At 36.9% G+C, this 27,024-nt stretch overlaps 3 protein-coding genes across 3 annotated transcripts; 1 reads left to right on the top strand and 2 right to left on the bottom strand.

Moving 5' to 3' along the window:
* Positions 1-1,450: 1,450 nt before the first annotated feature.
* On the bottom strand, positions 1,451-5,256 carry fkbp2 (FKBP prolyl isomerase 2). The gene is made up of 2 exons (XM_037770895.1): positions 4,646-5,256; positions 1,451-1,904 (listed from the first exon to the last, which is right to left on the bottom strand). Exon 1 carries the CDS (start codon positions 5,088-5,090, stop codon positions 4,674-4,676), a length of 417 nt encoding a protein of 138 aa, XP_037626823.1. The 5' UTR covers positions 5,091-5,256; the 3' UTR covers positions 1,451-1,904; positions 4,646-4,673.
* Positions 5,257-7,339: 2,083 nt separating this feature from the next.
* si:ch211-162e15.3 (protein NCBP2AS2) lies at positions 7,340-8,176 on the top strand. The gene is made up of 2 exons (XM_037768835.1): positions 7,340-7,489; positions 7,578-8,176. Exon 2 carries the CDS (start codon positions 7,630-7,632, stop codon positions 7,933-7,935), a length of 306 nt encoding a protein of 101 aa, XP_037624763.1. The 5' UTR covers positions 7,340-7,489; positions 7,578-7,629; the 3' UTR covers positions 7,936-8,176.
* A 2,495-nt stretch (positions 8,177-10,671) lies between these two features.
* Positions 10,672-23,443, bottom strand: meltf (melanotransferrin). Its single transcript, XM_037768856.1, has 16 exons — positions 23,018-23,443; positions 21,950-22,104; positions 20,901-21,000; positions 19,643-19,828; positions 19,399-19,555; positions 18,108-18,175; positions 17,803-17,987; positions 17,507-17,672; positions 17,212-17,354; positions 16,156-16,252; positions 15,878-16,072; positions 14,982-15,135; positions 14,645-14,712; positions 14,372-14,559; positions 13,402-13,594; positions 10,672-12,619 (listed from the first exon to the last, which is right to left on the bottom strand). The coding sequence occupies exons 1-16, from the start codon at positions 23,064-23,066 to the stop codon at positions 12,552-12,554; spliced, it is 2,172 nt and encodes a 723-aa protein (XP_037624784.1). The 5' UTR covers positions 23,067-23,443; the 3' UTR covers positions 10,672-12,551.
* Positions 23,444-27,024: the final 3,581 nt, after the last annotated feature.

Below are 27,024 nucleotides of genomic sequence, written 5' to 3'. Positions count from 1 at the left end.
TCATCATCTTTATTATTACTCATATTATTAATATATATGTGTATATACTGTATTATATATATATTTTACTCATTTATTTTCTTTTTGTTCTACACATAGAAGGAAGGACATCTGTATGTGTGTGTGTAGATATGTGTGCATGCTTACAGTATATGTGTTTAAGAGTAGATATATGTCATATATGTCTTTCTCTGTATAATATATTTTGTCTTTTTTATATATGTCCCTGCACATGTCTTCACTTGTTTTGTAATCACTTTATAACACAATAAAAAAAAAGAATTTAAAAAATAAGATCTCACTCTATAAACGCATGTTGTAATAAAATTCACATAACAAACCAAAAACACTATGTGCTGGAACATTGAGACCTTTGAGACCTAAGGAATTAAACTTTACTGCACCCATCATAACAGCACTTTTTCAGTCAAAACTATAATACACTCTTGCATAACTTTAATGAATCTAATCAAGTGCTTAATATTCGTTATTTTAGATGTAGGACTGTATTGTTGATGCACCAAATGTCTAATTCTTTAGCATTTAAACTATAAACTGCCCAAAGTCACATGACTATTGCAGCTGAACTGTATTGAACTGTGTTTCACTTCCCATTTTATCCTCAGTCTTTTTTCCCCCCAGATACTGTATTTAACTAATATTTTTCAGATATTGTAAAAAGAAAACAGTGGTTGGATATTTTACAGATGGTTTTACGGATACTTAAATAATATTTTTTCAGACATTTAACTAATATTTTTCAGATATTGTAAAAAAAAATATTTGTTTGATATTTTACAGATGGTTTTACAGATATTTAATTAATATTTTTTCAGATATTGAAAAATAATGTTTGTTTAGATATTTTACAGATGGTTTTACAGATATTTAACTAATATTTCTTCAGAGATTTAACTAATATCTGTTGGATATTTTACAGATGGTTTTACGGATATTTAACTAATATTTTTTTCAAATATTTTTCGGATACTTATATTTATATACTTATATTTTATATTTTATTTATATTATTTTCTTTACTTGCTTTTTGACTAAACTTTAAATGTTCATGTGTCGGACTCTGATCAAGATCACATGCCAAAAAAACTAGCCTTATTCACACAGTATTTGCACCTAACAGCATGCAAAATTGTAAATTGAGAAACCTCAATGATTGAGTGTTAATACATTTACATGGTGTAATAACTAGAATACTTCAGTGCATAAGTCAAACTTCATGGATGACTTTTAAGCATTAACAAAGTGCTTTATAGACTGCCCAACTGTAGATCTACTATACACCATACAGAGGTATCAAACTTATCTCTTGTATTTTGTTCCACAGTCAGGAGGCTTTTGTTACGGCTAAGATCCAAAAAATAAACATTTGTGAAGCCAAGGGAAAAAAAACACATTTTCTTGTCAAATAAAACTACTTCAGACTACAAAGTTTCCCTTAAGTTTATCATTTTATTATCATAATTCAAATATTTAAAGTGAACTAAAACATTTATCCTAATCTGTCCCCTGCCTGACTTCTAACTAAATTAACAACCTAAATTATCTTGTTAAAAGAATAAACAAATATGAATGAACTCGCTTATAAATCACAGACATTTCAAAACAAAGATGAGAAACGGCAGGGCATTACTTTATTATCAACCTGCGACCAAATACTGGGTTTAGCTGCTCACCGTCAGTTCTACTACAGTTTAGCAAAGACATACATCACTTCTTGTATCATAAAATAACTTCAGACCAATACATCAGAGCACAATAAGCAAAGCCAGTGAAAGGAGGACAGTGGCTCTGACGGATGTTGCCAACTCTTCTCCAAGAGTTTCCATGTAGTCTTCAACAGAGGTCAGGTGATCTCCACGTAATGCCGCAGCAGCTCCTGGAACCTGAAAGAAAATTATAACATTTATGTTATAAAATAACAGCAATTGTTTCTCAATCTCAAAATATTTCGTCCCTCAAAGAGAGGTCAGAGGTCAGGTTTGAGCAGCAGGTGGAGTCGGGATTTAGTGTGTTACTAAAGGATACCTCAGCAGAGCAGATGCTTTCTGTCAGGAGGTCTTGAAGGTTAAAGGATATCAACACTTCAACATTTAAAATGTAATCCCGAAGGTGCGAAGAAGCATGTGTGCTGAATGATTTTCTCAGAATAAGTAACTATTGAAGTTCAGAACTCAGGATCAATAGTAAATACTTTTTTCTACTTCCTGTCACCTGCAGGTCTTCAGTCCACTGTTGCTGTTCCTTCTTGTTCCATTATTCCCTCCATTCAAAACATATCCACTGACAAATCCACATAAATAACCATGTTTTGTTTTGTATAAATACAAAATGATACTACAGTATACATAAATAGTGTCTTGGTGTATGTGCTCTGAGTACAAATCTAGTTTTAAATCCTTAATTTTTTTATCTGATTTTGAGCTTACATGGTGCATGCTCCTAATTTTAATCAAATTACCCCACAGGAAACCAGAGGCCATGTTGTATTTCCAGAGTAATGCACAGATAAGAGGAGGCATGGTGGGGGGTCAATAGGGCCCCAAGCAGCTCACTGTTGCTTCCTAAAGCAGCTAAAGTTGAGGATTTTTATATGATGTGGAAACCTTTCATACATTTTATGAACGGCGTGACTGTAGATCCCTGTGATCGTATAAGGATTGGTGCTACCACCGTCACTCCAAGGTAGCTTGTAATTTGTATCATTGCTGGAGCAGGATGGTTGTGAATAGGGAGATAGAACAGGATGATGACTGAATTGTAGACAGATTATTTTTTTTTAATTGATTATATGTATATGTGTTTTGGTATGTGTATATACTGCGTGTGCATATATAGGAGGCCATGTTGTATTTCAACAGTAATGCACAGAGAAGGGGAGGCATGTGGGGGTCAATAGGGCCCAAGCAGCTCACTGTTGCTGCTCCTTCTTGTTCCATTATTCCCTCCAACATTCAGAGCGTATCCACTGACAAATCCCCAAAATAACCATGTTTTGTTTTGTATCTACACATGATTTTTGTGGATTAAATACATGCATAGTTCCTTGTGAAACACTGAAGGCAATTGAATAGCCTACTGCCTGCGATAGCAGACTCCGCCACAACAATAAAGACTGCTACACAAAGAGGTTTTTACAAAGACTGTCCACGTCTAAAGGAACTCTGAGCCGACTAACACTCATACGATTTTGTCAACTAATTGATTAGTTGATTTAAACTGAGCTTCCCTACAAAGAATCACACAAAAGTTAATCTTGTGTTTACCAGAGATGTGCTCTTAAGTTTCTTGGAAATAAGTCAATCAGCATGAAAGAAGCATAAAAAAAGACTAATTGAATAAAGAAATCTTAGTAAGACCAAAATGACCAATTAGTCGACTGAGACTGATTAAGAGGGGGCAGCCTTAGTCTTTAGTGAATGTAAATATATTGAATGGCTATAACTGAAAAAATCCAGACAAATTGTCTATATATAAAAATTGTTTTTATATAATATATAAAATTGTCTATATATACATAATATACCATAGTATACCATAATATACCATGTATTGTTATACTATACATAAATAGTGTTTTGGTGTATGTGCTCCGAGTACAAATCTAGTTTTAAATCCTTCATTTATTTATCTGATCTTGAGCTTACATGGTGCATGCTCCTAATTATAATCAAATTACCCCACAGGAAACCAGAGGCCATGTTGTATTCCCATAGTAACACAGAGAGAAGAGGAGGCATGTGGTGGTCAATAGGGCCCAAAGCAGCTCACTGTTGCTTCCAAAGCAGCTAAAGTTAGGGATTTTTATATGATGTGGAAACCTTTCATACATTTTACTGGCTTATTTTATATTAATATTACGTTTGTTACGTTTCTTTTTACCGAGAATGTTATTATTGGGGATGTTTGTGAATCTTTATTCAGTTTTTTTCAATATGAAAAAAATATATATATATATATAATATTGAAAAAAACACTTTAAATCTTGTGTTTACCAGAGATGTGCTTATAAGTTTCTTAGAAATAATGATTTTAATTTAATTATTTTTACCTGATATTTTCAGGTGGAATTTAATTTCATTCTCATTGTGCAATATCATTTTCCCCTTGTGCAATTTTGTTAATAGTCTGTTTATTGTCAATACTGTATATACTGCTCCTATTTTTATACTTCCTTCTATTTAAATGGTTCATATTTTGTTACACTTTGTTTAGCTCTTTTTTTTTTTACTGTTAGCTGATGCATCTTGTTTTTTTGCACTATCCCCTTTGCTGCTGTACACTGCAAATGTCCCCACTGCAGGACTAATACAGGAATATCTTATCTTATATTATCTTAAGTCAATCAGCATGAAAGAATCATAAAAAATGACTAATCGAATAAAGAAATCTAGTTTTAAGTCCTTCATTTTTTTTTATCTGATCTTGAGCTTAAAGAAAACTCCTGTGTGCAGAAGATTTTATTTTACAGATGAAATAGTTTGACATTTTTCCTAATTTTAATCAAATTACCTCCCATTAGGCCATGTTGTATTTCCATAGTAATGCACACAGAGAAGAGGAGGCATGTGGGGGTCAATAAGGCCCAAAGCAGCTAAAAAAACACACACATTTATAAATAACTCACGTTTTGAGTGTTGCCATCCTCCTCTTCATCAAAGCTCGTTCTTCCTCTCGATGCTGAGCAGCTCCACCTCGAAGATGAGCGTGGCTCCTCCGGGGATCTTCGGCGGTGCTCCTCGGTCTCCGTAGCCGAGCTCCGCGGGGATCACCAGCTTCCTCTTCTCGCCCTCGCACATGCCCAGCAGGCCCTGGTCCCAGCCCTTGATCACCTGGCCGGTTCCCAGGGTGAAGGTGAAGGGCCTGTCTCGGGGGATGCTGCTGTCGAACTCGGTTCCGTCCTCCAGCTTGCCGGTGTAGTGCATGTTCAGCACGTCTCCTTTACGGGACTTGATGGAGCAGTTGTCTACTCTCTTCTTGATGCCGATCTGCAGCTTCTTCTTCTCCACTCCGCTGCCTGTTGCCGGGCACAGAGACAGCACGGTGACGGCGAACAACACGGTCACCCGCATGGCTCTGCAGTAACAGCTTCACAGTTTCACGGTTTTAGTTTGGAGAAGACTCTCAAAGGCTCCGTGCGAGAATTTTTTTTGGGGAGAGATGAATCAGGGTAAAAATCTGGCACCGAAAGAGGATGTACGTACGATACAACCCGGACGTACTTACTGGTGCTACCAGCAAGAACGACAGGAACTAGTCACAACTAGTGATGGGAGTTTCGGCTCTTTTTAGTGAGCCAGATCATTTGGCTCAGCTCACCAAGAAGAGCCGTTTTACCACTTCTGCCTTTTATAATGTTTTGCCCTATGATTAGTATGTGTGCACATATATCACTTAAATTATTCAATATAATTACACTAAACCTTATAATTTCCAGAATACCATAATTTTACGTGCTGCTTCGTTTCCGACTGTCACTCATCTTGTTTGCTATTCGTGCACCGCACCGCACCGCACCTCAGCGCACCTCAGCGCACTGCATCGCAACGCACCACACCGCAACGCAACGCACCGCACCTGAGCGCATCGCATCGCACCGCAGTGCAGTGCACCGCAACGCAATGCACCACAACGCACCTCAGCGCACCGCACTGCACCGCATCGCACCAAAGGCGCACCTCATCGCACCGCACCAAAGGCGCACCACGACGCAGCGCTTCGCATCGGAACGTTGCGGCTCTTATCGTTCATTTAAAGGAGCCGGCTCTTTGAGCCTACTCGTTCGTGACCGACACATCACTAGTTGTCACATAGCTGAAGTTAGCTTCAGCTTCGTAGAGTCCTGGTTGGTGGAAAAGAAATAAATTTAAAGGAGTCGACTTCAAATCAACTTCAGTCTCGCGCAGGACTTTTGGCAATATTATTGGCCCTGCAGTGGATAGAGGAGAGGGAAATAAACAACACCGTTATTGCATCTGACAGTTTTTCAGCACTTACAAGCGTAGGATCTGGTAGATCATCAATCAGAACAGTTATAATCAATGAAATATTCCTCATAATGTATAGGATGGAAATGAAAGGCACAGTTGCACAATTCATCTGGGTTCTTGCTCATGTTGGTGTGGAGGGAAATGAGCAGATAGATGTCCTGGCCAAAAAAAACACTCAGAATTAAGAATATTGAATTACAAGTTAAGTAAAGCTGAGGCTAAACCATTCATCAAGTAGGTCTTAACCACTCATTATATAGAATAGGCAAGCACCCAACTGGGAAATGCACATATTGTAATCAACCATAAACTGTCGAACATGTACTGATACATTGCAGGAATTACAGTATCCAGAGGAATCACCTTTTACAGTCTCCAAGGAAGGCAAAACATCAGGACTTTTCATTGTCAGGTCTATTACTTTAAGAACTTTAAACATGCACTATCTGCAACCATCTTGGACTCTAACCACTGGCACACTTTACACTTACTTTACACTATACATCCTATATACCACTTTATAGACTGCACATATGTACATATTACATTTATTTATTGTACATATTACTTTTATTTATTGACGGACTGCACACACTATGTTCACCCATTCACTCTGTGTCTTTTATATATCTATTATTGTTTTTATAATTTTTGTATACCTTTACCTCTCCTGTGTTTCACTCTGTTTGCTGATGTTGCTGCTTTGACCCCTGAATTTCCCTCCGGGGATTAATAAAGGTTCATCTTATCTTATCTTATCTTATTGGGGAATACAGCAGATAACATATATTTTGAAATTATTCAGTTTTTAAGAGAAACTGATTTAGTTAAACGAATCTAGAGTTTTCCTCATTATATTATTTTTTTATTTTTTTTTTTTATTTATTTATTTATTTATTTTATTTTATTTTATTTTATTTTACTTTATTTTATTTTATTTATTTTATTTATTTTATTTTATTTATTTTACTTTATTTTATTTTATTTATTTATTTTATTTTATTTTATTTTATTTTATTTTATTTTATTTTATTTTATTTTATTTTATTTTATTTTATTTTATTTATTTTATTTTATTTTATTTTATTTATTTTATTTTATTTTATTTATTTTATTTTATTTTATTTTATTTATTTATTTTACTTTATTTTATTTTATTTTATTTTATTTATTTTATTTATTTTATTTATTTTACTTTATTTTATTTTATTTATTTTACTTTATTTTATTTTATTTTATTTATTTTACTTTATTTTATTTTATTTTATTTATTTTATTTTATTTTATTTTATTTTATTTATTTTGTTTCTGCACAACCTACTGCTCCACACTCCAGTCCAGTTGTTGGCGGTAATGCACCTATAAGCTGGTTTGCCAATAAACCTCACAGAAGAAGAAGACTTCCAACCAACTTCAGTCTCACTTCACAGTCTTACATGTCATCTCCTGCAACCTAGTGGTGGTCACCTAATTCAGTCAAAGTAAGTCAACTTGTATATGTGTAGTTACTGATATTTACACCAACATACATGAGAGTATAACCCATTGATGACAAACCTCTCATTACAGGGCAGAAACACACCAGAGTGACGAGGTTAAGCTGAGCAACACTCAGGACAACATGCTCGCTCGGATGTTATTCAACCTCCTCAACAACCTCCATGTTGTTGAGAAGCTGGCAGAGTCTCGTCCGATGCGCCGGGCGGCTCAGATCACAGCTTACGTCCTCACCAAGGCTCAGATAGCCGGCCGGGAAACCTCGCAGCGGGTCATGAGGTCCCAGACGCTCCGGCAGGTCCGAGAGGAGGCCGGCAAAGTGCCCGGAGACCTGGGAGAGATGGGCGGCCGCCTCAAGAGGGTCAAAGAGACATTTGTGAACGAGGTGAAGGACGGATGGAAGGACGGCTCCAGACAGATCAAGAAATAAAGAGGACATGCTTAAAGACAATGTACTGATGACTTATTGATCCCACAGTAATGCACTCAACAGTGTGTGGTGGTTAACCTGCAAACCATCAGAGACAAGTGGCTTCATGTTCACAATCTGGAATGATGGTTAATAAAATGTAGAGGTCCACCCACTGATGTGCAATCTGTGGCCAGATGTTTCATGATAAACTGTGGGGTAAAATAAATGAATTAACTGTATTCACATTTCTGAGAATGAATGCGAATCTGAAGTGTTTATTTCATCTTTTAAAAGGCCTGTGGAAAAGCAGGAACTGTCTTGGAAAATTGAAGTTTGGATTAGTGTGGAAAGGTTAAAGGGACCGTTTGTAAGAATCAGCAATTCAGCGACACCTCTGGCCGCTAAGTCACAAAAGTCAGCGTCCTATTGCTCGCGCTCGCCCGTGTGCACGCGCTACCTGAATGTGAGCGAGCATCGCTCAAAACTGAGGCGACACACGTCAGCTAAAACCACAATATCACTCTATATTTCAGCTGCTTGGCAGTAATGTTAGCTGACCAGACGAAGGTCTCTCCATGAATCAGTGCTTATCCTAGTGTTGGCTTTTCCTGCCTCAGCCTCCTGACCGCGGCCGGAGGGAGACACCGGCACCCGGTCCGAGACGTTAACGTTTCTCGCTGCGGAGCCCCGTCACTTCACAAGACACGGGAAACCTCTGTTGGTCTGGAGGAGATGCAGCATTTATTTCTGCACAAACGTCCACTGTACATTCACTAGATATTCTCAGAGCTAAACTAACTCTTCTGCAGTGTGTAGTGAGCGCGCATGCAAGTAAGAGTGGAGCGAAATAGCGAGAACAAGCGCAGCGTGTGAGTGGAGGCAGGCAGGCAGGCAGAGGAGCAGAGTACAGCCGAGACTCCGGCCCTGGAGACTAAAGCTACGGTCTCCCCCACGCCCTCCGACCGCGGCCAACACTGTTTTGCAAGACGGGCTTCACTAGATATAACTTTGCGGTTTTGGTGCTTCGGTGTAGTTTGTATTGGAGTCTTGTCTGAACAGCGTAGCCACACGCGAGCGCGCATGGGACACCGACCCGGTTTGATTTATACGTGTAAGAAGTTACAAACAGTCCCTTTAATTGCACTTTTCTAAAGCAAATAGACCATTCAGAGTAATGTCAATAGATCCTTTTCACAGTCATCTATATGACACATACTGTTAGTTCAACTAATGATGTGTTTTTTTTTCATTTCCCTCCACTGATTTGACTTATTGGTCAAAAATGTACATGCAGTATATAGAAATATGTGATTATGATATGTATAGATAATGAATTCACCATTTTCCTCTGATTGTATAAATACAGATTATAATTTACAACACAGACCGCTAGACTGTCCATTGATATGGACATAAAGCAGGTTTAAAACAGAGATAGGGATATGGAAACTATAATTGTTGAAGTTTAGATCTTAAAAAAATAAATTTTTGTGTGCCTATGTGAATGCAACCACTGAGGTGTGGACTTATATCAGGGACTGACTGTAAGAAAAGTAGTCAGATCTGCAGAGTCAGAGGGAGTGAAGTTCACAGTTCATTATAAGAGAGATAAGAGGACATTTTATTGGTCACTAAAGTGGTAATCCACCTTTAAATTTCAAAGACCTGCGTACATGTACACTAATGGTCTGGTCAGAGTGCAATGACTTTGATACCCGCCTCTATTTCCCCTCATGTTCCATCTATCTTTGGTCTAGACACAACCCTGACCCAGTTACTGTATATTGTACTGTCACATAGAGCTGCAGTGATTAATCGACTAGATTATTGTCAGAAAATGATTTAGGGCTGCAACTAATGATTATTTTTAATTGTCGATTGATCTCTTGATTAATTGATTAGTTGTTTGGTCTATGAAGATGTCAGAAAATGGTGAAAAATGACGATCAGTGTTTCCCAACGCCTGAGATGGCGTCCTCAAATGTGTTGTTTTGTCCACAACTCAAAGATATTCATTTTACTGTCATAGAGGAGTAAAGAAACCAGAAAATATTCACATGTAAGAAGCTGGAATCAGAGAAATTTAACCTTTTCTTTTCTTAAAAAAATACTCAAACCGATTAATCGATAATCAAAGTAGTTGGCGATTAATTTAATCGTTGGCAACGCACTGATTAATAGATTAATTTTTGCAACTCTTAAATGATTTGGCAACTATTTTGATGATTCATTAATTGCTTCAAAACAGTTGATGGTTTCAGCTTTTCACATTTGAGAACTTGCTGCTTTTTTTCTTACCACCTTATAAAATTCAACATCTGTGAGTTTTGGACTGTTGGTTGGACAAAACAAGACGTGATCATAACAAGACATGTCACCCTGGGCTCTAGAAATATCTGATGGTCTTTTTCCTCTGTTTACTGATGTCATATGGATCAATCATGAAAACACTGGGCAGATAAATTGATCATGAAACTAATCATAAGTTGCCGCTCTACTTTTACTCCTTTAAAACAAACAAAAAAAAATGTATAAAAACATTTTACTGCTGATCTTATCGTTTGGTTGTATGAATAAAGAAACCGAATTCACTTGTCCTGATTCAAATGGAAATAAATTGTTTTTAGTAGCTTGGGTTAGAGGCCTTTTACAGAACTGCTACATGACAAGGGTCTTTATATGACACAGCCTGGAACATCTGCAGAAAACTAACATTATTAGCAATAGATTGTCAGAAAGAATAGCTCGACCAAATGCATTTAATATAGCTTTATTTCATTTGAACAAGCACAGAAAACAGGCAGAGTCGGCAGCTTTATGTAGCAATACTTGTGCAGACTCACTGGCCTGGCAACTAAATATTAGTTACATGTTACATCATTTCACACAGAAATAAATCTCTATCGGGAGGAAGAGAAGGCAATTCGTTTCTGACGGCATGAGTCAGTACATATACACTGATATGGCATCTGAACTTCATATAAAAATAAATCTCTCAACATAGGAAAATACACATCCAATCAACATTTTAAAAACAGGAAACGGCATCAAGCAGCAGGAAGTACAGTAGATAAACTACGAACGGGTTAGTTTGAGTTAGAAAGAGACGTTTCTGGAGTGGGTTGTTTCGGTTAGAGGACATCAGAGCAGTCTAGTATAAACATGTATATTATTTTAATTATATTCCTTTAACACTCTTGCATGACGTAAGTAAATAAAACACCCTTTTTAACTATAACAAATTGAAATTACATTAACAAATGAAAGCCTGTTGTCTTTCCTTAACTGACACAAACTCCTCTTTGACATCCAGACAAACAAAAACTCATTCACTCTCCAGCACAAACCACAGGATGTTTTCTTTATGTTCTCCCCAAATCTGATGGAGCCTGACCAGTGTCAAGGTTACCCGCTCCATTTCTGTCCAAATATATGAATTGAAATGCTAAAAAGAAGTGAATGATGGCTGCAGGTGGGAGGTATTCTGACTATCTGCCGCTAAAGCAGTTCCCATCAATAATCATAATAATAAAAGAATTACTAAATCATTTATATTCTTGATTTTTTTTAGGTATTTGAGGAGAATGCACGAAGCAGACAGCCTATGGACGATCACTCAGTCACTCATCATCACACGATCCCCAGCACAGCTCTGCATGGAGGCAACACTAGTGCATATTCACTGATATGGCATTAGCTTATAGTAGAAACACGGCCTAAACTGAAGGGAAGGCCGTGTTGGTTAGTAGTACTCACAGAGCAAGAGGCAGCAGAACAGCACAGCAGTCTGACATCTATATTCACATGAAGCCTCTGATAATGGGGGAGCTGATCTGGGGTCAGTTACAGCAGGTTAAAATCAATAAGCTTTAAGGTCAAACTAAGCTAAACTAATTAACCCCTCGCTCTAGCTCCATAATTAGCGCAGACATGAGAGACAGATCGATAATCTCTTCTCTGTAAAAATGTCAATAAGAGCATTTCCCAAAATGTCAAACTCTTATTTAAAAGACAAGATGGCCTGGTCACCGATCTCAAAACGTACACTTAACATAGACGGTAAAGTGACCTAGATCTTATTAGGGACTCTGTGGTAAACCAACATTATCTGTGGCTCATGTGAAGTTAAAAATCAGATTGTCTGTTCTTTGTAAAACTAGCTTTGGAGAGACAGGCATGCCCAACCCACTAAGGAATGTAACAGGTGGCAGCATACACACTGATATGGCAGCTCACCTTCAGTAAACAAAGTGGCAGCAACACCTTCTCTCCTCATGTCTGATTCACACGAGCCCAAAGTGCTTTGGCAGCTAATCTCGCTTATCTGCCACAAAAACAGGAGACAGTGTGCTTCATTTCAACACCAGCACTATTTAAATCCAAAAGGCAGCTCCAACGTGCCATCCTATATTAAAATAACACACAGTCAGGTAGAAATGATTGTAATTTTAAGATAAAAACACAGATTCAGGGATAGAAGGGATAAACTGGACTGAGGAGCCAGACGTGGAGAGGGTGAAGACACAGGAAGGGATACAGGAAGGGATACAGGAAATATAAAGAGGTGAGGGATGAGGAACAGAGAAAGTGGGGGAGGAAGGGAGTAGGAGAGGAGGCTGGACGTCTGTGTCACATTACATCCAGAGGTTGGTCAGCATGAAGCTGAACAGGGCCGCCAGCAGCAGCCATACAGACGACATCACTGCAAGAGGAAGAAAAAAATGGGAAATATTAGAGAGGTTGTGCTTAAGAAAACAATGGGAATCAGTAGAAGCTTCCCTCTTTATGTATGGATCAGTCTTTCTGTCTTCCTTCATCAATCTGTCCATAATTTCTCATCATTTTTCATCTCATCACTGCACTCCAGTATTTTCTAAATGATACCGGTAAACCCGAGAGGCTGCTATATCATTCATCCATTTTTCCATTATATCATCTGTAATATCTCAGACACCCATGGCTGGATTTTGATGAAACACATCTCACTACAGCATGACATAATCTTTTTTTTTTTTTTTTTGATTTACACTTATTGGAGTAAGGGAGAGTTTTATTTACATGTCAAAACAAGGTGACATAACTGTTACTGATTGTATTGTCAGCACAGTCAGTTTAAACATTAGCCTGTGCTGTCATATAGGCCTGAGAATATTAGACAACTTCTTACCAGAACAGTTTCACACTGTTAAAGGAATAGCTTGACGTTTTGGGAGATATTCGCTGGATATGGCTCCAGCTTTTTATTTAGCGTTTAGACAATCTTCTCATCTAACACTCGGCAAGAAAGTGAATAAACGTATTCCCCAAAATGTCAAACTATTCCTTTAAGTGAATTGAAGAACATCCATCACTTGCTTTAAAGTTGGTCTTTTTGTTTAATTTATTTAATTTAGAGGATTTAAAAGATATATTTGAACATTAAAAACAGCAGTCACTTTGATTATCATTGGATTGTGAGGAATGATTTAGTGTGTTTTAGTGTACCTGCACTTGATGAGTTACACTCCAAGTCAACCAGTGAGTCCATGTAGCCCTGGCCCAGCCAATCCTGGTAGGTCTTTCTGTCAGCAACGCCCACGACACGAACAGTGGAGTCTTTGAAGACGAGATCTGTGCCCTCGTAGGCCGTCGAGTCAAACATCTTGAAACCAGTACCCGTGTCGCTGCCGAAATATGTCTACAGGGAAACAGACAGACAGACAGATAGTGAATCAGAGATAAATTCCCAAACTGACCAACAAAACTGATTTCCTACATTCCAGTTAGCCATTGATTTCCATTAATTTCACTTTCAAACTTGCAGAGACATGACACTTATCTGAGAAAGTGTTGATCTATGACAGTGACTATTTTGTCACCTTTATTTATTAATAATTTATGTATTTATTTATTTATTGCTCAAATATATGTATTCACATCGTAATCCTGTAGGCTCCTTTTTGAAAACTCCCTGACGGTGTGTTCAAGGATACATCGGAGAGTTGAGAGTTGCCTGCTCAACAGAAATGTTATCAGTGTAAGAAACTATTCCACCTACTTATAATTGGGGACATGTATTCAATGATTATAATAGTGTTGATGAGCTTAATTATGGACAGCACATTATAAATTCTTGGAAAATCCTAAAGGGATTAAGCTGAGACTTTTATTTTGAAGGGTGCACATTATCACTTCATGCAATAAATAAACTTGTGAAGCGTGGTCCTTGTCCACTATACAACACAATGCATAATTTCTTTGTTTGTTTATATCTCTACTAAAATTGAATATATAAAAACTATTTCATAATGTTTTTTTCTTAATTTTACTGTCCGACAACATAGCTCATCACTGTGATGCTTTTTGGAAGCCAACTATGAATTCTCAGATGTCAGAGTATCTTTTAATGCACCTTCGAGAATCTCGAATCTCAGCCTCTGACTCACAAACAGTGCAGACGTATGAACACTCTTACCTGTGCGCGGTCTAGGAGTCCATAGACAGCGTGGATGTTGGTGTCGGGCCGTACCATTACAGCGTGGGAGGGGACTCTGGCCAGGTTACAGTGTCTGTACTGGGAGACCTCGGCTTTAGTGTCCTGAGCGCAGAGCAGCTGGAAGTCTGTAGACAGGAGATCCACTGCCCACGATTCACCAGAGTTACCTGAACAAACACACAAAGTGAGGTGGTTAATTATGTCCCTTAAAACTACGAGACTCTTAGAAGGAGAACATTTTACTCGTCTTACCATCGGTGTTTTGGAAGACAGTAGAATGCTTGACGAAAGCCACATCTCCATCTCCTTTTGCCAGACACCTGAATAGACAGATGGACGGACACATACAGTATAGTGTGTGGCATAAGTTCAATTTCCTGTTCAAGATTTCTCAGCAACTTCACAAACTTGAAATAATTAAAACCGGGGGTTATAACATAAACCTATAGGATCGTGACATTATCTAAGAGTCCTGTGTTTCTATGTTCAGTAACATCGAGGATATTATTAAAATAATGTGAACACAGAATGGGTAAAATTGGGGTTGAAACATGTGATCCTGATGAGGTGCAGGCGTTTGGGATGTTACCTGAAGGCACCGTTGTATCCATCATACAGGTCTTTTCCCTTCTCACATTTGTTCTTTCCTGAGCTGTCGCCCACACACAGACCACACAGGTTGCCGGGGAAACCAGGCTGGTTGGCACCTGGCACGCAGCTCTGCTTGAAGAACCCTCCCACCGCTAAGCATCATGGGAAACATGAAAATAGAAAGTCAAAGACTGGAAGGAAAAGTCAGGCTTTTAAACCAAATACGTTTTCTAACCTAATTTTCCAAATAGTTTTTAAGTGACAAGAACCCACATATGCCTAAATTCCCCAGTTGTTCTTGTGATTATTACTTTACTGCTGACTGATTACATAATTCACAAAGCTCAACGTTAGAGCTGTCAAAGTTAACGCAATAATAACACGTTGACGCAAATTTGTTTTAACGTCATTCATTTCTTTAACGCATTAATGCAACTTTCAGGTTGTAGCGGGCTCAGTTTTAAAGCTAGAGTGAAGATACTGGTATCATATGAAACCAAAAAATAGGAATTGAGTTGGTACCAACCATGCCATACTAGCTTGTCGCGAAGGAGGATTAATAACGCTCCAAACTTTTGGCAAGGAAAAACTGGCATGGCCATATTCAAAGGGGTCCCTTGACCTCTGACCTCAAGATATGTCAATGAAAATGGGTCCTATGGGTACCCATAAGTCTCACCTTTACAGACATGCCCACTTTATGATAATCACATGCAGTTTGGGGCAAGTCATAGTCAGGTCATCACAGCGATTAATGATGGACAATCATGCGTTTAATCGCGATTGAATATTTGCATCGATCGACAGCCCCACTAAACATGTGACTTTAAAACCAAAGCCATGTTTACTACAGCTCACACCTCTGCTACACGCACACACCAACATCCCACTGACCTTGGGGTATCTGACAGTGCTGAGGGGTGATCAGGCCTCTGTCCATCAGCGTTGCTACGGGAACGTTCCAGCCAGCCGTACGACCATATCCGGTGTGACAGGAGCGAAGGCCACGCAGGTTGTCAAGGTTACGGATGTCAACGCTACTCTTTTTCACCACCGCGACTGCATAGTACATGGAACCATCACGGTCCTCTGGAGAAAAAAACAACAACCTGTATCTATCGTCTTCGAAACGAGAATGTGTGACTTTTGTTTTTGTGAGTGTGTGTTCTTACCTGTGTAGCTCTCGCCGGTGGCAGGTACCAAGCCGTACTCTTTGCCTGCTGTGTAGATGTAACCTCCATCCAGAGTGACGGCATCAGCCTCGTTGTTCTACACAAATATGAAAAGGAACAGAAGAGATTGAGATGCCAGAACTGCTAGAAAAAAGCCACCAGTTGGTGTTTTTATTTAGTTGTCACAGATTTCTGTTTTTTAGAGCCTAATGGATCGCTATGACCGATATCAGTTTATCACATAGATATATTAGTATCGGTGTATGTTGGCTGATGAGGTAACAAGAAATTGTGCTACAGAAAGGTTTTTTGTTTTTTGTTTTGTTTTTGAAAGTGGTGCGAAACTCTTTGTAGATGTTTAAGGTAAAGCATTGACCTTGAATGGTTAAGGTGAGGACAGGTCGCTGGGCAGTGAGTCTCGTGAGAATTTGGGCAATTTGTGGGTTACCTTCCAGACATGCCCATCTAAACTCTCACTCAACTCCAAGTCATATGGCTCTCGTCCACACCTCTGGTTTGTGCTAGGTTAGAATCAGTGTCTCTGTTTCATAGTTCTTCCACCAGAGAGCACAGACAAGTTTTTTTTAAAGACTAATTTTGAGATTCGTGGCAGACAGTGGCTCAGATTGCACAAAAGGTCGTGCTATGATGTTAGATGTTACAGGCACTGTAATCCCACTGTTCTGATTTCATAAAAAATGTAACTGTTTTTACTCAGATTTAATGCATATGGTGGTTTGTTCTTTATGCTATGACAGTTTTCCTAAAATTACAATCATAATATATCACCTTTCTTACAGACTGCAATACATTGAATCATAACCCCTGTATCATGATATGTATCGTATCGCCAGATTCTTGCCAATACATGTTCAGTACCTATCCTAGTCACACCTTTTAATAACCAAATCATTGATTATCAATTTCAAAAATGCTTGTTTATGTTACAAATATAAATGCTGAAATATAACAATTGGTATGAGTCTAAAAAATCCAGTCTCTGTCAGACTCTTATTTTTAATGTTTTAATTTGAAGTGTATGAAACATTATGTTACCTTGATTCTCTTCATGCAGTCAGTCACAGAGTCCCCGTAAACACACTGGATGTCTGGAGTCAGACCTTTACTTTTGAAGGCCGTGCCCATGTCAGCACACTTCTGCTGCTCACCGCTGGTCAACACACACCACCGAAGGACAGCTGGGATACATGTAGAAAAACGGGTGGGTGGTAAATGAGAAAAGAAAGATTAATGGATAGGTAGGTATGTAGTTGACTAAACAGGGTTAAATTAATCAATACATTTCACACAGAAGCTACTAAGAAAGCCACAAGTGCCATTTTTGTTTCACCTTCAGGTTTACAGTCCATGGCTCTCAGGGCATTATTATAGAAGCGACCCATCCACTTTGCGGGGTCGTCTGACTCGGCCCCCAGAAACAAGGTGGATGACTCAGAGAAGAGTACAGTTCCTCCTCCATACTCCGTAGATGAAAACATGGGGAAGCCCGACTTTTCCTGCAGACAGCAAGTTACTCTTAGTTAATCTCAGAATCTCACAGTAATGTGGTTATATGCAAGTCTGATTGCTTCACTGTGTGTTAAGATACTTCAGCAGCGGTCCTGTTTGTGAGCTGTTTGGACGTACCAGGCCCTCCAACAGCATGTTGGACACCACAGACGGAGTGACGTCATTGCCGACTACAATCCCACGAAATGGGACGCGAACCAGATGGCACGTTTTCCACTGAGAGACAGGAGCTCTGGTGCCGTCACGACACAACAGCTCATAGTCTGATGACTTCAGTGGGACTGCCCAGGTTGGACCACGACCTGGTGAAAAAATACCTAGTTAGCTAACAGCCATGCTGACATGCTAACAACAAAGTTGCCTTAATGTGTCACTAGTTCTAACCAACTAACTACTGACTATCCAGCTAACTTAGATGTTACCATCAGTGTTCTCCTCGACAGTTGTGTGTTTGATGAAGGCCACCTCTCCTGGACCTAGAGCCATACACCTTCAGAGACGAAACAAAAAGGAGGACAAGTTGAGAATTAAAGATGCAAGCTACTTGCAGAATTTCACACCAGCTGCTTTGAAAGTGTTAGTGTTCCTCAAATCCACTTTTTCATAAAACTTGCTTTGCTTCCTGTCACAAAGAGGATGCTAACATGCTTTGGTATAGAGTGCTCCAGGGATGACGTATTTTTGTAGGCCAACCAGGAAGTTAGCATCGCCCTGGTTCCCTCGACAAAAAGCCAATGGGAATTTTCCATTGGATTATTGCAGAAAATAAGCTCTGTGGCAAACAAACATTTATGATACTTACACATTTTGTTCAGCAAGATAATCTCCACAAATGAACACCACTTTTATGATTTTTTAGTGTAGATGCAATCGCCAGAAGTAAAAAGCTAATGTTAGGCTATAGATGAACTACACCACGGTCGCATCAGCGCGAGTATACACAACGAGGCTGTAAAGGCGGACGAGTCGACTTGATGACGTTTTTTAGTCTCATTTAGCCACTTGTTGGCAACCGCCTTTTTTAAGACACATAAAGGCTTAAAAATTCACAAGTAGGGTATTTATTGGCGTATTTCATGTCCTAGAACAAAACGTTAAAATCTCTTAATCTTGTGTTATTTCAGGCATCTAACTGAAAACTAATTAAAAAAACCCAATTGACTTCCTGACGAGGGAACCGGAAGTGCTAAAATGTTAACTCCTTTCCCAGTTTTAGGACTCATTCCTGTAGCAGTGCACTCTATTGCCCTGCATGTGTTTTTAACCATGCTAGCAGCGTGGCTCTAGGGATGATAACGTTTTATCTTAGTGTTACAACATTGTGCAACATGTGTATCCTAAAACAGCCCTGAAACTGACAAAAACAGCTTTTTTTATTTATATATAATTATGAAGGCCTATTTTATGTAAAATATATAATGCATAATTTACATATAGTAAGCCAGTGGGACACAGTACCAGTGCTTTCTGCACATTAATTTAGATAAAACTGCATTATTAAATGTGCAGTGTGTAAGATTGGCAGTGGTGAAGTTGTAGATTGCAACCAACTGAAACTTCTCTCATATGCCAAGCAAGCGTGTAGGAGAACTACGGTGGCTGACGTGAAAAGATGAAAGAGGAAAAGGGAGGACTCTAGATAGGTCTTTGAGTGAATGAAAATGACAAACTGTACATACATAGTTCTGCAGAGCTGTAGCTTCTCTGTGTTACCTGAAAGCTCCTTCGTAGCTGTAGTATCTCTCTTTGTTGCTCTTCTCACATTTGTGCAGTCCGCCATCATCTCCTGCGCACAGCTGACACAGAGACGCGGGGTCACCAGCTTCGTTTGCTCCGGGGATACAGCTGGCATTGAAGAAATGGGCCACACCTGACAAAAACAAACACATGTCTCTTCCGTTTTCTGTATGTATGTCTATGTACGTCTATGTATATGTCAAGAGTGTATGTTTCCTACCCTCTGGGATTTTGCAGCCCACCACCGACATGTAGCCCTGGTCTATGAAGTATCCTAAAGGCATATTCCAGCCGGCTGTTCGGCCTTTCCCGGTGTGGCAGCTCTTTTTTCCTGCCAAGTTGTTGATGTTGATGCCAGAATTTGCTTTCTTCACAACAGCAACTGCGTAGTAGGAGGCACCGCTACCTGAGGCAACAACAGTACAGGTGTTGAAACACATATGACAACAAGTGTGAGTGCTTTGACAGCAATGTGGCTCTGAGATCTAAGTGTGTAGGAGATCAAAATGCAGACTACCACTCCTATTGTGAAATATCCCACATGCAGGACAGAGATTATAATCAGAGCAACAGGTGTGATAACCCAGGACATGCCTGCCTGAACTTGGTCCAGGTTATCCATAATAAACAACTGCTCAACATTTTGGGAAATTCATTTGCTTGCTTTCTTGTCGAGAAGACACCACTCCTACTGGTGCCTTCAAATGGGGTCGCGTTTACCGTGTTCACGAGAAGAGTCCATATGAACGCCCCCCTCTTGTGTTATTCATGACCTCGTAAGTGGAAAGTTTCTGAAAGCTCAGAGTTCACGAGTTTGTGACGTGTTTGTTGACGTTGTCAGAAATGGCGGAGGCTATGGAAGTAAATTTTTTGGTGCATAATAACTTAATACTGTACGGCCTATATTGTTTTTCTTCATAATTTCATGATAGGTCTGAGGAAAATGTTGGTATTCCCAACAGCCTCATCTTTATGCTTTTGTATTTCCTGCATTATGTTACCCATTTACTAGCTTGCTAAAATGTTATTTTGACTTTTTTTGTACATATTAAACAAATGAGATATAAAGTGTTAATCAGTTATCTTTCGAGGTGTGTCTTTTTTTTTTTTTTTTTACCTTTGGACAGAGCCAGACTAGCTGTTTCTCCCTTATTCCAGTCTTTATGCTAAACTAAGCTAATGGAGCTTGCCATTAGCCTGGCTCATCTTCACATTTAGAGCAAAGAAACGAGTGGTACCAAACTTCTCATCTACCTCAGCAAGAAAGAGAATAAGCAAATTTCCCAACGCTAAACATTAAAACAGCACATACTGAATGAGCTAACTCGTCTTTCTAAAGTGTTAATCTGACTGAGGAGCAAATGTTCAAATCTAATAAGTCACATTTCACACCTGTTTTTCTCTCTGAATCACTGTCTCTTTTCTTCCATGTTTCTCTGTTTGAGTCTCTCTTTCAGAAAGAAAAAAAAACATCTTACGATCAGGCTTTGATTCACCGGCAGCTATCTTGAAGGAAGCGGTCTTTCCCAGTCTGTAGATGTCAGTGCCGAACATGGACAAGGCATCTGCTTGTTTGTTCTGCAGAGACACAACAAACAAAAAGATTAACAGTGTTATAAATATCACTATTTTAGAGTTTCCACTATACCTTCAATTTAGGCCTTTTTCACTGCAGCCATTTTGACATGTCATACACAGGTGTAATGAATAAAAGCAATTAGGCTATGGCCCTGTTTCATTTAGGTGGGCCTGGTATTGTACATGCTGGCTCACTGGAATGGCTGTGACACTAAATAAAACAGGACCATAATTAATTTGAGCAATTACACGTGTGTTTACCCTGCATTCACATGCCAGAATGGCTGCAATGTTCAAAGATTCACAAGAACAGCTAATTGATTTGGAGAACATTGTAAGAAGACACATTGGGAGTTTAAAAATGTAGCGTTAGAGAAAACAATCTCAAACAAAACAACCATATCTTTCCTCTTAAAATAAGAACATGAAAGTCTAGCTAAATCTATTGTAAACTAGTTGAGTATTGTCAGGCTCAGATCCACAAGAGGTTTGAAGATTCATTACCAGATTAGAAATGCTTTTGAGAGAAAATGGCATATTTAATAGCTATTTGAGCATATCAGGTATTCCTTATATAATCTATATGGAAATGTATAAATGTGTTTGCTCCCGGTTCAGCTTCAGGTAACTGGGACGTCCTGTTCTGAGATTAGAAATCTTCCAGTTAGTGGTTGTCATAAACAGCCCGTTGTGCTTTGTGCTGCCTGATAACTGTATCAACTATTTAGAAGTTTATTGCATCTTTCCATGTAGTTATCTGATGCCTGATTGTGTGTTCTGCCACTCAAAGTATTTATTAGCCTTTAATGAGTCCTCTGATGTGCTGACTGATTAATAGATGTCTCAAGTAGTAAAATATTTTACAATGCAAAAGACTGTATCATTATAAAGTAACAACTATAATCACAAGTTATTCAAACATGATGACTTCCTGTTGTCAAAATCCGACCTGTAGTTTCTGAACGCAGCCCTCGACTGTCAATCCGCTGACACAGCTGAGGGACGGACGGATGGAGACTTTGGCGAAAGACTGCGACATGGCCTGACATTTCCTCTGCTCTGCCTCGGAGATGGTGCACCATCTGATGTTGCTCTGGCCGAACACTGAGAGAGAGACGCAGACACACAGAGACCACTCATCATGCTCTTATTATTCCACCAAATGATTCATGAAAAAATCTGAAGTATCCAACAACTAGAACTATATTCTGCCATATCCACTGTACTTTCTGCATCAGTACAGTGCTGATGATCCCCCCCTCAAAGGGTCACAATATAAATCTGACGAATAATAACATGGAAAGAGTTATGTTTTCTTAAGCTTCTCACTTTTTGCTTTGATTTATTGTGAAGTACTGGAGATTTTTTAGCTCTCTAGACCTCCAACAACTATGCAAATTAAACAAACTGAGAAGAGCACATCCCTTTTTGGTTGAACTGTGAAAAGGGATAATGAGTAGACTTTGCTACTCAAGCCAAAAAAAAGGTTATGAACCAGTCAGTGTCTGATGAATAGTATACATCTACACTTTCTGTTTCTTATTAGGGCCATCATACATAAACAATAAGTTGAGGTCAACTGGAAAAATGTGCTTATGAGTTGAATACATTTTAGTCAGCCTCTAAGACAACTGGTTTTACACGGCAGACCACATCGCATAACATACACACGTGGACAAAATTGTTGGTACCCTGCCGTTAAAGAAAGAAAAACCCACAATGGTCACTGAAATAACTTGAAACTGACAAAAGTAATAATAAATAAAAATTTACTGAAAATTAACTAATGAAAATCAGACATTGCTTTTGAATTGTGGTTCAACAGAATCATTTTAAAAAACAAACTAATGAAACTGGCCTGGACAAAAATGATGGTACCCTTAAAAAAAACATTGTGGGTTTTTCTTTCTTTAACGGAAGGGTACCAACAATTCTGTCCACGTCTGTATATATATGTGCAAAAACTGACATTTTTTTTGTAACTTTACAGTGATAGTTTAAAAACATCATCTCTTACCAGCTTGTAGTATCAGCAGCAGAGCTCCCGCGGTCCTCCACATGGCCATGGCCTCGTTCTCTCTTCCTCTCTCTGTCGGGTAAAATAACCTCCTTTCCCCTCTCCTGTACTTTATATGAAAACTCTTGATTCAAAGTCCAGCTTCTATCTTCAAGACTCGGCTTAAAGTCCTTGTGTGAATCTCAGAAGAGGCTGTATATTTTAGTGGTTTACAACTCTTACATCTACAACGTGTCATTCAGGAGTCACAAGACTCTCAGTTCAAGTATTTGAAGCTCAGTGTAGAGTCTCTCTGGTATACCTGGTCTGACACGTCTCTGGTGCCGCTGCCTGGCTGCGAGCCAAAGTCCGGACAGAGAGGTCTTTTACAGTCAGAGAACCCCACCTCTGCTTTTCTGTGTGGTGCTTTTCCACTGATGGGAAAAAGGAAAGATTCAGGCCAACACAGTGAGGCCGTTGGTCACTGACTCACTACTCTGGCTGCTGAGAGGAACAACACAGAGACAAGGGAGTCTGTTTACCTGCTTTCATTCATTGCTAACTTTGACCTTGTCTCTGTTTGTGCTGTACACAATATTTAGATGAAGTCACTTATTCCCAGTTGCACTGTGAACTGTGCCTTTTGACCATGAAGTAGGTGTTACCTGCCCTTCACTGCTGATGTTCTGGGTTTGAATTGGGGCCTGGCCTGTCATCCTGGTCCAAAATTGTCAAAAAAAGTCAGTTTTTCCCAGTGGTGGAATGTAACATTTACACACATATTGTACTGGAGTATAAATTTGTTCAACTTTTAACTGAAGTATTTCCATTTGAATGCATTTTTTACTCCACTACATTTATCTGATGGTTATATAAATATTAATATTTCACGTAAAAATGTATGGTGGCTTATAAATTACAATGCATTGTTATCTACCTCACTGTATATACAAATGTCAAACAATTAGCTCCACTTTGACATCTACAACAGTAAAATGCTGCTTACACATTAATGGATCAACAAAAATATCAGTCATAATATGTGATAGTATATCAGGAGCCATTTTTCCTGCACTGACTTTTATTTCTGATACTATGAACTAATTTGCTAATAATACTTTTAACATTTTTGGAGTAAAAGTTTGAAATATGTCCGAAAAAAATGTCTGAAGAAAGTCTGAAAAAAAAAGTTTGAAAAATGCTGAAAAAAAAGTCTGAAAAAATGTCCTTTAAAAAAAAAGTCTGAAAAAAGTCTGTATGAAAAATGTCTGAAAAAAAAGTTGGAAGAATTTCAGGAAAAAAATTCTAAAAAAAGTTGGAATAATGTTGGAAAAAAAGTCTAACCAATGTCTGAAAAAGGAAAAAAATAAATAAATAAATTAAGTCTAAAAAATGTTAGAAAAAAAAGTTTGAAAAATGTTGGAAAACAAAAGTCTAAACAATGTCTGAAAAAGGTAAAAAAAAAAAAAAAGAAGAAAAGTCTGGAATAAAATGTCTGAAAAAAAAGCTTGAAAAAAAAATTCTGAAAAATAAAGTTTGAATAATGCTGGAAAAAAAAGTTTGAAAAAAAAATCTGAAAAAAAAAGTTTGAAAAATGTTGGAAAAAAATGTCTAAACAAAGTCTGAAAAAAGTAAAAAAAAAAAAAAAAAAGTTTGAAAAAAAAGTTTGAAAAATGTTGGAAAACAAAAGTCTAAATAATGTCTGAAAAAGATAAAAAAAAAAAAAAACCTGGAAAAAAATGTCTGAAAAAAAAGTTTGAAAAACAAATTCTGAAAAATAAAGTTTGAATAATGCTGGGAAAAAAAGTCTGGAATAAATGTCTGAAAAAAAAGTTTGAAAAAATATTCTGAAAAAAAAAGTTTGAAAAATGTTGGAAAACAAAAGTCTAAATAATGTCTGAAAAAGATAAAAAAAAAAAAAAAATCTGGAATAAAATATCTGAAAAAAAAGTTTGAAAAAAAAATTCTGGGAAAAAAAGTCTGCAATAAATGTCTGAAAAAAAAGTTTGAAAAAATATTCTGAAAAAAAAAGTTTGAAAAATGTTGGAAAACAAAAGTCTAAATAATGTCTGAAAAAGATAAAAAAAAAAAAAAAACCTGGAATAAAATGTCTGAAAAAAAAGTTTGAAAAAAAAATTCTGAAAAATAAAGTTTGAATAATGCTGGGAAAAAAAGTCTGTAATAAATGTCTGAAAAAAAAGTTTGAAAAAATATTCTGAAAAAAAAAGTTTGAAAAATGTTGGAAAACAAAAGTCTAAATAATGTCTGAAAAAGATAAAAAAAAAAAAATAATCTGAAATAAAATGTCTGAAAAAAAAGTTTGAAAAAAAAATTCTGAAAAATAAAGTTTGAATAATGCTGGGAAAAAAAGTCTGGAATAAATGTCTGAAAAAAAAGTTTGAAAAAAAAAGTTTGAAAAATGTTGGAAAACAAAAGTCTAAATAATGTCTGAAAAAGATTAAAAAAAAAAAAAAGTCTGGAATAAATGTCTGAAAAAAAAGTTTGAAAAAATATTCTGAAAAAAAAAAAGTTTGAAAAATGTTGGAAAACAAAAGTCTAAATAATGTCTGAAAAAGATTAAAAAAAAAAAAAAAGTCTGGAATAAATGTCTGAAAAAAAAGTTTGAAAAAATATTCTGAAAAAAAAGTTTGAAAAAATATTCTAAAAAAAAAAGTTTGAAAAATGTTGTAAAACAAAAGTCTAAATAATGTCTGAAAAAGATTAAAAAAAAAAAAAGTCTGAAAAAAAAGTTTGAAAAAAAAAGTCTGAAAAAAAAGTTTGAAAAATGTTGGAAAACAAAAGTCTAAATAATGTCTGAAAAAGATTAAAAAAAAAAAAAAAAAAAGTCTAGAATAAAATGTCTGAAAAAAAAGTTTGAAAAAATATTCTGAAAAAAAAAGTTTGAAAAAAAAATAGTTTGAAAAAAAAGTTTGGAATAAATGTCTGAAAAAAAAGTTTGAAAAAAAAGTCTGGAAAAAAAAGTCTGGAATAAATGTCTGAAAAAAAAGTTTGTAAAAAAAAGTCTGGAAAAAAAAGTCTGGAATAAATGTCTGAAAAAAAAGTTTGAAAAAAAAATTCTGAAAAATAAAATTTGAATAATGCTGGTAAAAAAAGTCCGGAATAAAATGTCTGAAAAAAAAGTTTGAAAAAAAATTCTGAAAAATAAAGTTTGAATAATGCTGGAAAAAAAAGTCTGGAAAAAATGTCCGTAAAAAAAAGTCTGAAAAAAAAGTCTGGAATAAATGTCTGAAAAAAAAGTTTGAAAAAAAATTCTGAAAAATAAAGTTTGAATAATGCTGGAAAAAAAAGTCTGGAAAAAATGTCCGTAAAAAAAAGTCTGGAATAAATGTCTGAAAAAAAAGTTTGAAAAAAAAGTCTGAAAAAAAAAGTTTGAAAAATGTTGGAAAAAAAAATGTCTAAACAAAGTCTGAAAAAGGTAAAAAAAAAAAAAAAAAAAAAAGTCTGAAAAAAAAGTTTGAAAAATGTTGGAAAACAAAAGTCTAAATAATGTCTGAAAAAGATAAAAAAAAAAAAAAAAAAGTCTGGAATAAAAATTCTGAAAAAAAAGTTTGTAAAAAAAAGTCTGAAAAAAAAGTCTGGAATAAATGTCTGAAAAAATATTCTGAAAAAAAAAGTTTGAAAAATGTTGGAAAACAAAAGTCTAAATATTGTCTGAAAAAGATAAAAAAAAAAAAAAAAGTCCGGAATAAAATGTCTGAAAAAAAAGTTTGAAAAAAAATTCTGAAAAATAAAGTTTGAATAATGCTGGAAAAAAAAGTCTGGAAAAAATGTCCGTAAAAAAAAGTCTGAAAAAAAAGTCTGGAATAAATGTCTGAAAAAAAAGTTTGAAAAAAAATTCTGAAAAATAAAGTTTGAATAATGCTGGAAAAAAAAGTCTGGAAAAAATGTCCGTAAAAAAAAGTCTGAAAAAAAAGTCTGGAATAAATGTCTGAAAAAAAAGTTTGAAAAAAAAAGTTTTAAAAATGTTGGAAGACAAAAGTCTAAACAATGTCTGAAAAAGGTAAAAA

Source organism: Sebastes umbrosus, chromosome 5, assembly GCF_015220745.1.
Source record: "Sebastes umbrosus isolate fSebUmb1 chromosome 5, fSebUmb1.pri, whole genome shotgun sequence".
Taxonomy (NCBI): Eukaryota; Metazoa; Chordata; class Actinopteri; order Perciformes; family Sebastidae; genus Sebastes; species Sebastes umbrosus.
This window is presented reverse-complemented; position numbering and strand designations above follow the sequence as displayed.

Excerpts from the sequence above, each read along its gene's own strand:
- fkbp2 (XM_037770895.1), bottom strand. The coding sequence starts at position 5,090 with ATGCGGGTGACCGTGTTGTTCGCCGTCACCGTGCTGTCTCTGTGCCCG.
- si:ch211-162e15.3 (XM_037768835.1), top strand. The coding sequence starts at position 7,630 with ATGCTCGCTCGGATGTTATTCAACCTCCTCAACAACCTCCATGTTGTT.
- meltf (XM_037768856.1), bottom strand. The coding sequence starts at position 23,066 with ATGGCCATGTGGAGGACCGCGGGAGCTCTGCTGCTGATACTACAAGCT. Across the intron at positions 15,136-15,877 it reads GCACTGTCAGATACCCCAAG|CGGTGGGAGGGTTCTTCAAG; the intron begins GTCAGTGGGATG and ends CATGATGCTTAG. Across the intron at positions 12,620-13,401 it reads GTGTAACTCATCAAGTGCAG|TGATGTCGTCTGTATGGCTG; the intron begins GTACACTAAAAC and ends TTCCTCTTGCAG.